This window comes from Camelina sativa, chromosome 11 (genome assembly GCF_000633955.1).
Source record: "Camelina sativa cultivar DH55 chromosome 11, Cs, whole genome shotgun sequence".
NCBI lineage: Eukaryota > Viridiplantae > Streptophyta > Magnoliopsida > Brassicales > Brassicaceae > Camelina > Camelina sativa.
In genome coordinates this window covers 9,968,563-9,981,087 of record NC_025695.1, presented here as the reverse complement: position 1 = coordinate 9,981,087, position 12,525 = coordinate 9,968,563, and the positions used below count along the sequence as shown (strand labels likewise).

At 34.3% G+C, this 12,525-nt stretch overlaps 2 protein-coding genes and 2 pseudogenes across 2 annotated transcripts; 1 reads left to right on the top strand and 3 right to left on the bottom strand.

Moving 5' to 3' along the window:
* LOC104722680 lies at positions 243 to 3,575 on the top strand (annotated as a pseudogene).
* On the bottom strand, positions 3,763 to 5,164 carry LOC104722678 (probable 2-oxoglutarate-dependent dioxygenase AOP1). The gene is made up of 2 exons (XM_010440883.2): positions 4,738 to 5,164; positions 3,763 to 4,636 (listed from the first exon to the last, which is right to left on the bottom strand). The coding sequence occupies exons 1-2, from the start codon at positions 5,082 to 5,084 to the stop codon at positions 4,009 to 4,011; spliced, it is 975 nt and encodes a 324-aa protein (XP_010439185.1). The 5' UTR covers positions 5,085 to 5,164; the 3' UTR covers positions 3,763 to 4,008.
* Positions 5,612 to 8,758, bottom strand: LOC104727801 (annotated as a pseudogene).
* On the bottom strand, positions 10,351 to 12,204 carry LOC104727800. Its single transcript, XM_010446871.1, has 7 exons — positions 12,043 to 12,204; positions 11,837 to 11,923; positions 11,523 to 11,750; positions 11,196 to 11,354; positions 11,046 to 11,096; positions 10,809 to 10,955; positions 10,351 to 10,731 (listed from the first exon to the last, which is right to left on the bottom strand). Exons 1-7 carry the CDS (start codon positions 12,202 to 12,204, stop codon positions 10,351 to 10,353), a joined length of 1,215 nt encoding a protein of 404 aa, XP_010445173.1.

Below are 12,525 nucleotides of genomic sequence, written 5' to 3'. Positions count from 1 at the left end.
TTTCGTGCAAGACTGATTGAATCATTTGTTTCTTCGGATTAATCTCGTTAGTATTTGCGTCGAATCATCTACTTTTCTTTCGGCTGGGTATGTCTTCTACACTCGCTCAAAAGTTTTTGATGTATGAATTGAATCATGGGTTTGTGCGAGAACTCATGTGTTTGATTTGTAAATCATAATACGTTTCTTTTTTTAGATTCTGAATATGTTTCCATTGGTTTAAGCTGGTGGGTTTGTCCAAGTTTCAGTCTTTTTAAAAAAATTTGATGATTTGATATTCATAGAAAGTCATCCTTGTCTCAGGTTATAGTCTGAATCATGGCGGCTTTCACCAAAACAGAGAACGCGGTTAGTTCTCCTGCGAAGACACTACTTGTTAGCTTATTCTTTGGTTTTTTTTTAGTTTGGTCACTTCATTCGATGTCTGTTCTTATCTTGTAGACGCAAGCACATAATAAACCCTCCCAGTTTTGTAAGCAGTATAACAGAACAAGAGAGTTTCATAGAGCAAGAGACCGACCTGATTTGTTGGCGCCCGAGAGCTTGCAACGTTATCTGGAAACAAGATTGGAGCAGTTGAAAGTTTCTACTGAGCTTGGACTTTGGAAGGTATGTTTGTGTCTCTGTGTGATATTCCAACTCTGTCTTTCTCTAATCGTCTTATGCTCTCTATCTGTTTTGGTAGCAATGATCTAGAATAATTTCTTATGTTTTCTGTATGATTTTACTTGCAGGAAGCTTTTCGTACTGCCGAAGATATATGTGGATTAATGTGCGTGGTCAAGGAAACGCCTAATTCATCTTTATTGGTGGTTTACTATTCCAAATTGACTGAGATCTTCTGGAGTTCTTCAAACCATCTTTACCATGCTTCTGCTTGGTTTAAGTTGTTTAGCTTGCAGAAGATTTTCAATAAGAACTTAAGCCAGAAGGATTTGCAGCTAATAGCATCATCTGTTGTCTTGGCGGTATTATCTGTTCCACTATATGGTCGGTCTCACGGTGCATCCCTTTTGGAGCTTGAATATGAGAAAGAACACAATTTGAGGATGAGTAACCTCATAGGGTTCAATCTTGAACCTAAATTCGAGGGCAGAGATATGGTAACATAGTTAGATTATTTTTCTAATTCCATCCTTTGTTTCTGGTTTGCTTTTTCTAATTCCATCCATTCAATGTGCAGCTTTCCCGGGCATCACTTCTGTCAGAGCTGGTGAGTCTCTAGCAGCTGTACTTCATAGTTTGAATTGTTTATTCTGTTACGATTTATTTTCTTGTGGTAATGTTGAGTTTGATTTATCCTCCATTAGGTTTCAAGAGGTGGTTTGAGCTATGCAACTCAGGAGGTCAAAGAGCTTTACCATCTCTTGGAGCACGAATCTCACCCACTTGGTCTTGGTCCCAAGATTAAACTTTTGTTGGATAGAATTTCCAAACTCGGTGGTGAATTGTCTTCAGCTCCTTCTTTACCAGAAGTACAGCTCTCCCAATATCTTCCCTCTTTGGAGAAGATTGCTACTCTGAAGCTGCTTCAACGGGTAATTAAGTGCACTCTTGTTTTTGACCTGGTGTATGTATTTCTATATGTACGTACTTACAATTCTATATTGCAATTTTTCAGGTTTCTAAGATGTATCAGGCAATAACAATTAAGAATCTAGCTCAGTTGGTCCCTTTCTTCGACTTGTCAGCCGTTGAGATGATAGCAGCTGATGCTGTAAGAAACAGTTTTGTTGACATGAAAGTTGATCACATAAAGGGTGTTGTAATTTTTGGAAATCTGGTGAGCCTCTCTGCTTATATCAGTCTCTCATAAACTATAACTTTTTGATACTTTTGGTTGATGTTATTTTGTTTCATCCAACTATGTATCAGAGTATTAAGTCTGATGGGCTAAAAGATCCTCTGGCTAATTTTGCTGAGACTATGAACAAAGTAAGAGCCATGTTATTTCCTGCTCCAAGTAAATCATCACAGCTTGGTGACATAGTACAAATCTAGAAGAGACTGTTGAAAAGGAGCACAAAAGACTGCTTGCCCGGAAATCAATCATTGAGAAGAGTAAGGAAGAACAAGAGCATCAGCAACTAGAGATGGTATTTTTCCTACATGAACTGAAGCATCATTCATACTTCTTCTGTCTTTCTTTATCGTTGTGTCACTTGAGGACAAATTCTCTGTTCTGTGTTTTGGTTTTGAAGGAACGTGAAGAGGAGGAGAGGAAGCTTAAGCTTCTGAAGCTAACCGAGGAGGCAGAACAGCAGAGACTTGCGTTAGATCTTCAGGAGAAGAGGAGACAGAGAATTCTTAGGGAGATAGAGGAGAGGGAGCTTGAGGAAGCTCAGGTAATGCTTGAGGAAGCTCAGGTAATGCTTGAGGACACTGTAAAACGTCACATAAAAGGAAAAAAAAAAAAAAAGACACATTACGATGGAGTAAATTTTGTTTGAAACAATGGTTTATTAGTACACCTGTCTTTGCATGTTTCTATATTGACTTTCTTTAACTAAATGTAGGAGAAGGTAACAAAGCAAAGCGTGATAGATAAGGCCATGAATGAGAAGCGCAAGAAATATCAAGAAATGGAGAAGAAGCTCCAAAGACTTGCCAAAACTATGGATTATCTGGAACGGGCAAAGAGAGAAGAAGCTGCCCCGTTGATTGAAGCTGCTTATCAGCAACGATTGGTAGAAGAGGTAAGGAAATTTATTCTTGCAGTAGTTTTGAATCTTTACATATTGGTTCTGACTTCTGAGTTTAGGCGTAAGAAAGGTCCTTATAGTGTCTTCTATTTTGTTTAGCGTGAGGTCGAGCTCAGGAAGGAACGTCAAGAGAGTGACCCGATGGAGAAGAAAAGGTTAGCGAGAATGTTTCAAAATAAGGTCAGTTGGCTTTGTTAAGTTGTGTATAGTGTATCTTCATATGTAGTAATCACTTCTTGCGATTTTTTTCTTGTCAAGTAACTCAAAATTAAATTTTGTTTCCAGGAAATATTCCAAGAGAGAGTGATTAGTCTTCGACAAGATGAGTTTGAGAGGCTAAGAAAAGAGCAAGACGAGGGTATTGTCCAAATGATTCGAGCCAGGAAACAAGAAACGGATAATAAGAAAAAGCAGATACATCATTTGAAATCTGAAGAGGAAAGGATAAAAAAGCGTCAAGAAAAAGAGGAAGCTCGTCAGCGTGAAGGTAAGCTCCTCTTTATGCAACACCATCTGATGTGCATGCTCCATGCCTGCTAGATATTTTGTTTGACTCTTTAAATCTTACGTGTCTGCAGAAACTGAGAAACGTAGAAAGGAAGAAGCTGAAAGGAGAGCTAAGTGTTATGCAATTGCTGAAAAGAAATGGCAGAGAGAAGAAGAGATTGAATAAAGGTTGAGGGTAAAAGCTCTGTTGGGATAATAATATTGGCCTTGACGTCCATAGAAAAAAAGGATTTGGTCATTTTTGCTCATTAGGCCTCAGTGAAGAATAATTTAGTCATGATTTTCCGAATATTTAAACATCTGTAAAACTCGTTTTCAGTTGGTTTTGCTCCAATTGCTGCTGCTATATAGTAATACTGATTATCATGAAGAGGAAGCAAATTTAACTTAGCTGTGTGTTTCTTCTAGAAGCAAGTCAAAACAAATTGGTCTAGACAAACTATAAAATCTTGGGTAAAAAAGTTGTGTTGAGTGCTCTGCTCAAGTCCTTTTCAGGACACAATCATTGTGGGTCACTCTTATGCTTCTTTGTTCACATTTAAACTGAATATGATTTTAGCTTTGACAAGTACTCCCACTTTGAATTAAACATGTAGAAAAACCTCTGAAGCATTACTTTAGATGGTAAGAGAAAGACTCGGAACATTTTTATACACAGATGTAAATCCAAAAGTAGCTTTGGATTCCACTAGTTATTATATGATATATTGCATGACACTCACAATAACCGTATGCTCTTTTACCTTTCTCCTTCAGGAACCGGTTAAGTGATCTCTCAACGGAAACACCGGTGTGGTCTCTAAGGATCATCTGGTTGAGCCAGCTTAAGTCCAGAAAAGTCTTTGACAGTGTAACCAATCTTCTCAAACTTCCCTACTTCATTACTCTGTCTGAACTTCAGATACTCCGAACACTTAAACGACTTGTAGCTCCTACAGTTTCCCTCACCCACGATTTCTTGAGGCGCAAGTATCACTTTCTCATCCTCAAAACAGAGGAAAAACGCCAAAGAGACTCTGTTCACCAACTTTCTCAATACAACTCGATGTTCAGACGATACCAGCCGTCCATTACTCCATGCTTGCATAAGATCTCCGATGTTAACAACAAGAAGATCCTCGCACGGATTTATATCGATCCATTTCCCTTCCTTAGACCTCATCTGAAGTCCACCAACGGAATCTTGATATACTATTGTTATGCAGCTCATGTCCGTGTGCATACCGAGACCTTCAACAAGCTCTTCTCGCTTCTCCACATCATGTGGAGGTGTGTAGTTCACCAGACGTAAGTATCCATGGCAGTTGCTAAACTCAGTTTGGTAGAATCTCTTCCCTGTTTCGTCTCCTAAGGTCATCATCAAGAGAATCTTCATGAGTGTTTTAGACAATTCCTCCATTTTAGCTCCGTACTCATGCAGTGTTTCTCTGAACAAAAACAGAGGAGAGGTAACACTGTCAAGCAAATAAAGAGATGTGAAACACAGAATATGAAAAAGAATAAAAACTTTTTTAGTTGTAATGACAACCTTAATTCTGGTGTATGATGATCTTGGAACAAAACATCTTCAGAAGCTTTGGCAGAACTGGAGAAATCAGGTCCAGAGACAACAAGGCTTTCGAAATAAGGAGAGGCGATGTGCCGAGGAGTATATGGAAAGGGACCAAGCTTGAGCTTTGATTCAAGAGGAACTTTGAAAACATCTCTGGACAAGGAACATGTTTTGCTGAACATTTCTCTAGAGATTCCATGATTAGTGACATAGAAGAATCCCCACTCTTTACAAGCCTTAGAGAGAGAAGACAGAACAGAGGACTCAATCGGTTGTGTTAAGTCTAATACAGGAAGTTGCAGAGAGGATTGAAGTTCAGACATTATATTATATATTTACTTGTCTTAAGGGTCTAGGGGTAAAGAGTAGGGGTAAGCTATGTTAGGCATAGGGTATCTATATTTAAGACATGATTACAAGAAGCTTTTAGATTTATTTTAGACAAAAGCAGTAACAGTAGAACCCACATATTTTGGTTATCATTATGCCGGTATAATTAGAAAAGGATTGTAAATCATGATGATTTGATTGTGACATTTTACAATTAGACTATAGTTTCATTATTTGCAGCCTCAGAAGTCATAACCATTAATATTGCAAAAAGTTGTGAAGATTGATGAAAACTTGATTATTCATACTAAATTACTAATTAAGCATATATAAGGGTTATCTTCAGATCATAGATTATGTCCCAAGGCATCCTGGAGGAGCTCCATAGTAAACAGGTCTTAACACGTTTAAGAAGATTCAGGTCTTAAACAATAGAAAATTTTAATACACAAAAGTAAACTTTTGAAAATATGTAACTGATCCTTTAAATTAATGCAAAGAGATCCTAAAAACATGTTAACTAGAATGTGCATCCTCCTGGTCCTCCATAAAAGATAGCATCAGTCCAAACTTGGCCAAACAGTGGTTGGTCTTTTTTTACTTTGTAACATTTCGGGGTGCTTGAGAATGTCTTTAGACTATCAAGCGGTGGAGTCATACCTTCCAATCCAAAATCATAAAAAACCATTCATATAGGCTACTTTGGTGTAACTTCTATATTCAGGAAAATGTCCACTTCCCATACTTGGGCTCTTCTCTTTCACTGGACTATATACTTCTCCTCCCCATGACACCAAATTTCCTCCATGGCCTAAACCTGAGTCTGTGAATAATGAGTTTGGCCAGTATCCAACATAATCATCGAACACTACCAACCACCAATTTCCTGTAACGTGATCCTACTTAAACAGACACGGTTACTTATTCATTCAATGGCCTAGACAAGCACTATTCACATTCATTCATTCATTCATTCATTCAATTGGCTAACTGATTTCATGAAATTTCTCAGATAAGCAAATTTGTGGAAGGTGATGCTACCTTATATATTTTGATGCCTAGTTCATACTGTTTGCCACCGTAAGTAGAAATTGGTTGAAAATGGTAGCCAAGTGGGATATCGGTATTCACTTGTATAAAGCCAGGACATAATGTATTGTAGCAACCTGTTTTCCCAAATCCATCTGCCTGCTTTTTTGAATCAAGGGGACATATATAAATGGTGGCAATATGCATAATACAAAAAATATATATAACAATATATTATTGTAAAGAGGTTTTAATTAAGAACATACAGTCCAATAAGTGTATAAACGGCTGTGATTCCGGTTAAGCCATTGGTACACCTGAGGAACATTTTGGAACGTGGGGTTTTGGTATATTTTCACCATAGATATATAAAAAACAAGATCATGACTTACTATCCATCCAGCTCTAATGCCTTGAAATTGTTCTTTTGACCCTGTAGCGATAAGGATACTTGCAAGGCTAAACTGATTAGGTGAAACTTTAGGTTCCCAGATATTAATATTTTGGAAGTACATGATTTTTTTTGTAGACTATATAATATATATATATATATATATATATATATGATTTTTTGGTTATAAACTTATGACATTCATGATTTAAGTGTATCATAATATACAGGTTAGTTTGATTTTTGGTAATTAGGGATAATATGCATTTAGTTAATTATGATAACATATAAAATCAATTATAGGTAACATTTAAAATATAAGAAAATCTTTCAACCTAATTAAAACAAACATATGTGATTCTTCTTTCACTTTTATTTGATTTTATATTTAAATTATTTTAAATTATTATATAATATATTTAGTTAATAAAATTTATGATTTTTTCTACATATGATGTAATTTAAACTTTTTTAAACGAACATGTATTGCTCAATTGATGAATAAAAAATATATAAAATGTCTCAACCACATTCCCTAAGAAAACTATGCAAAGATTCAAAGTCATATTATAAAAAAAATGACCAAAATGATTCAAAATACGAATGGGCATGAACATTGATTTATCAGGCATTGAAATCATAATATAAAGTCATACTTCAAAGTCATACTATTAAAACCAATATAAATTGTTCAATCTATAAAATATTCAATCTTTATTAATATTATTCTCTTAAAAAATATCTATTCAACTAAAATTTTGCTGATAACGAGTAAAAATTTGAATATTTAAATTCAATTTCATATATTTCTTTTGTTGAATTGTATAATTCTATATACTATAATAAACTTTTTAAATAATTTAATTTGAAGTATTTAAAAATAGTTTAATTTGATATTTTTAAGAATATCATAATATATGATAGATCAAAAATTTAAAATTAGAAACACTCTAATTTGATTTGTTATAGCACGGGTCAATAATATGTCACTATAGAATAAAAAAACTTCAAGAAATATGATTTCTTGCTAGAGCATGGGTTGAAATTTTAGAAGATATGATTTCTCAGATAAAATTAAAGTTTGGAATAAGGTTATTTGATAGAGGCTTTCTCGGTCAAGATGATTTTGACAAATATATGTTACATATTTGGTCCTAAAATTAATATGTGGTATATTGTGGGTTAAGTCATAGAATTAACAATCAAAATACAATATCTAATTTTAAAAACTAAACAAATCAAATTAAATTAACAAACAAATTTTTTTTTTTAAACAAATAACTTAACCCGCAGTGTACCGCGGGAAAAAATCTAAATCTACTAGACTATAGATCTTACAAAATAGATATTATTTCATAAGTCATATTTAGAACATGATTTCATGGCATAGTGTTTCATCCTAAAAGAAAAAGACTTTTAAAACAAATAAAACAATCACATATATAGTGATTTAAATAAAAATTACAAAATAAACATAAGAAATTGTAATCCCTGCTCTAGCACGGGTCCAATTCTATTATATTGTATAAGAAGAAAGAAGTGAATAATGATCATATTAAATGATAAATTTCTCTAGGATGTATTAATCATGGATATTAGTACATGAAAACCAGTCAGATCAATGTTCTTGCCCTTTGCATCATATCTTGAATATTTGAACCCCATGGTTTTTAAACGCCGAGCTTGTATAAGATCTTCCAGTGTGGTCCTCTTAACAACAATCACCGTCCCAGGTGGACAACTTATGCCATCTTGTCGTAGGTAATTATGTTTCTGAAATTTACTTTTATTATTTGTAGTCCGTTTAGGTATCGTCGTAGGCCTGAACTGCATCATATTTTCATCCATACTCAAAATAATTAAGCTCCTCTTTTAAGAATTATTTACTGGAAATAGTGAACTTCTAATCTAAACGTAAACCTGAATGGAATGGTTTTTGAGCCGAGGATAATCAAATGCCAGCTGCTTGTGAATGTCAATGCAATCCAATATGTCACCAGATTTAGTCTACAGAATTACAAAAAGCAATTAATTTGATGTGATATAAAAAGAATGTGATTCTGATTTCTCAAAAGTCTTTAACTTACTTGAAAACTCTTGATTGCAGGTTTATTGATATTGTTGGGTAACTTCTCCAACTCGTTTTCATCGTGTTCTAATGTTATTGGCCTATGACTTTCTGCAACTAGAATGAGAGATATATACCACTGAAAAAGTCAGCCGAAGACGCTTACTGAAAGAAATCATGGCAGCCTGATATTATTATAAAGAACCAAAGGCTCTCTTAATTATTGTTGTCAAAAGTTCAGTGAATTACATCAAGTATATATGGTGGTGTCACATTTCTCTCTGAGACCATCAATTGATTATCAACAAAAATCTATATACCATTAATGAGTGGATTCTAAATTTCTAATAAGAGTCTTTAGCAAACTTTAGCGTAAATAAAGTGTCCCAAAGAAAGGATTAGATAAAGTCTTATACCATTATATGTTTTTTTACAGTATCTTTTATGTAAAAGCTATTAAAATCGAATTCCAATACTCAAAAGAGTACTCTACGAAACTAATTGAAGTAGTCGTGAAGCTGAATCAATTGGAGGGATTGTAAGTGTTAAGTTTTATATTGCACCATAACATTTACTTCTTTGCAGGCTCTTTTTTTTTTTTTCCTTCCAATGACTTTATTAAGAACCGAAGTTGAGATCTGTATTTACAGCATAGTAAAGAAAAGTTGGACATATATTATACAAAGCATATGGTTGGTGACTAACTACTGATTTAGCTAGTGTGTCGGCATTTCTTTGCAGGCTCTATGAGTTACAAACGAACACCATAAATAATGAATTTAAGAAAATAATCAACAGTTTTCAATAAATACCTTTTTTTTAAGTTACAATATTCTTTTTTTTTTTTTGAAATACCGTTTCTTTAAGGATTCATCAAGAAACGGAAGCACAAAATCATCTATGACAAGTTGACAACCCAATGTCCAATGAATCTAAATTATTATCAAAAGAAGGAATTTGAGATTTGGCATAGAGAAAAAATGCACCTCACTGATCGAATTAGCATGAACAGTTCCTTTGTATAGCCTCATACCCATGTATCGGAACAAAGCAAAAAAATCCTTCAAGTTTCCGTACAAAGGACACAAAGTTAAGGTTCTCGACGAGAGCTTCTCTTACCAGACTGGGTTATTTTGGCCCAAAGCCCACTTAACATTAAAGAAGCCTACAGAGGATCAAGTCAATTACATGAGGTTTAAGGTAAACCATATCATGATAATACAAAGTCGGCAGAGAAATTGATTTATTAACTTTAACGAATCCCACATCGAGAAAACTTGAAGATCTAAGCTAGTATATAATAAGGATGACTTCTAGCATTGGTTAACCAATTGGCTTTGAGGAGGAATAAGCTCATGTATCTTCCCATGGTTTCATAATCCTCAACCCAATAGGGTTCATTCTAACAAGTAATGGATACATATATGAGCCAAGAATGATGAATCTCTAAGGAGAAAACATCTTCGAAGGGAAGAAACATGAGCCAAAAGCCAATTGGTCTTCTTTTTATGCTATATGTATGAATGATAACTGCCACCCATAAATTCTCTGAATTATGAGGGAAAGTGTTAGATGTTGTGCGACCTCGGTGAAAGGCTTTCCAAAACTTGCTAATGCTAATTAATTCAACCACATCAACTTCCTATGTTAAAAACATTAACTAAACGAAGTTCTGAAATTCTGATACTTGATTATTGATAAAAGCATAATTAATTTGGATATATATTTCAAATTTATAGAATTTCTCATAATAGCATCATCAATTCATAGATTATTTCCCTATGCATCCTCCGGGACCTCCATAGTAAACAGCTCTTATCCAAGGTTCATCATCATCATGAATAAACTTGGATTTATAACAATTTGGACTGCTCTCATGTGCCTCTACAGTGTAGATTTGTGGAATTAAAGCTTTTCCCTTACCATCTAAGATTTGGATATTGTTCACAAAGGCTGCTTTTCCAAAACCTTCTTTAGGAAAATGCCCACTGCCCATAACTGGACTCTTTTCTGTCGTTGGACTGTACACTTGACCTCCCCAAGATCCAAGATATGCTCCTTTAACTAAGCCTGAGCCTATGAACAATGATTTTGGCCAATATCCAACGTTCACACCTCCAAATATAAGCCACCAATCTCCCGTGACAAGGTCCTGTTCCCTGGGTTTTATAAGATGAATATCCAAAAGACTAAAGAGATGAGATCACTAGAGACTCTTGAGGTTTTTACCTGATGCAAGCTTAAGTCCATTTCATATTGTTTACCATTATAAACTGAAACTGGATGAAGAAGGACACCAAGTGGTATCCTCTTGCTGACTTGCACAAATCCAGGACATCGTATGTCGTAGCAGCCTGTCTTATTATATCCATCTGCCTGTTTACATCAGTTTATCATTAAGACCATGTGAAGTTAGAAAAATATTAGCTTAAACTTTAATTCAAGGGGTGGTTACTCGAAACTTACAGTCCAGTAGGTGTGTAAGTGAATATGATCTTGGTACAACAATGGATTCACCTGTAGTGTATATCAAACCCTTTTTCTCAGATTTTGCGTTCATATGGTTTTGAAAAAGAAAAAAAAACTAATAACGAAAGAAATAGAAACTAGACTGACCATCCACCCAACTGAAATGCTGGCGAGATGTTCGAGGGGACCTTGTCCAATGGCCATGGTTGCAAGACTAACTTGATCATGTGACACTTGTGGATCCCAGAGGTTAAGGTTTCCTGTAACTCCAGCAACTCTGCTATAATCATACTCGAGTGTTGCAAACTAAATATCCATACAGAACAAAAAAAAAAAAAAACTAAATATCCATACAGAACAAAAAAAAAAAACTAAATATCCATACAGAACAAAAGAAACTAATAAGAAAATGGAAAGAAAAGAAATTAAAATGGTGTTTTTATACTGAATTGCTAGGTAAATGATTATTCTTACATGATGTCCAGTATAATCAATGTCATTTCCCTCTGTTAGGACATCTCTAGGGCTATTGAATCCAATGGATTTCAAACGTTGCGCGTGTATAAGATCTTGGAGTGTAGTCCTTTTAACAATTACTGTTCCATGTGGACACCTTATGCCCTTTGGCAGAAGCTGCAAGGGATCAATTTTTTGTGAAGTTTTGTTACTTGAGATCCACTCAGGTACACTTGTTGGCTTTAGCTGCATATAATATGACAATGCGTTCATAAAGTCATTCTCTGAAGAGAATTATTTTTATGTATAGAGAATTCTAGAAGAATCAGAACCTGAACAGAGTGGTTTTTCAACAGAGGATGATCAAATGCTAGTTGCTTTTGAATGTCGATACAATCGAATATTTCACCTTTTTCAGTCTGTTCAAAAAGGATAATTAAAATAGTGTGTCTATAAGTTAATGTATTCATTTTTCTTCAGCATAATGCATGATAAAGTGATAAGCATGTATGAAAGAAGGAAGTTTAATTAAGACAACCTTGAAACTCTTGAGGGCAGGTTTGTTGATAGCTTTGAGTTGCCTCTCCATTTCTTTCTTCTCTTCTTCCGATGGTATTGTTCTCCGTTCATGAGCTGATGCTTCAGCAACTAAAACAAGTGTTAACAGAATTAGTAGTACAATGCTATTAGAGAGATCCATTGTTATGGTGATTAACAAATTGAAGATGAACAGTGATGGGTTAAATAAAAATGAGTTGAATAAACTGAATTAGATGTAGGGAAATAAATTACTTGCTAATCATTAAGTTGAATAGCTGGATACAAAAATTTAATATTAATAATATATCTATAATAATATCCAAAGTTATAAATATATATATATATATAGATAAAATTAAAATTTATAATTTAGATTTCAGAATTAAAAAAAATTAAAAATACGAATATATGATTAATTCCTATTTCCTAAACTCATATAATTAAAATAATTAAACAGATTTTTTTAACTCACACTATATTT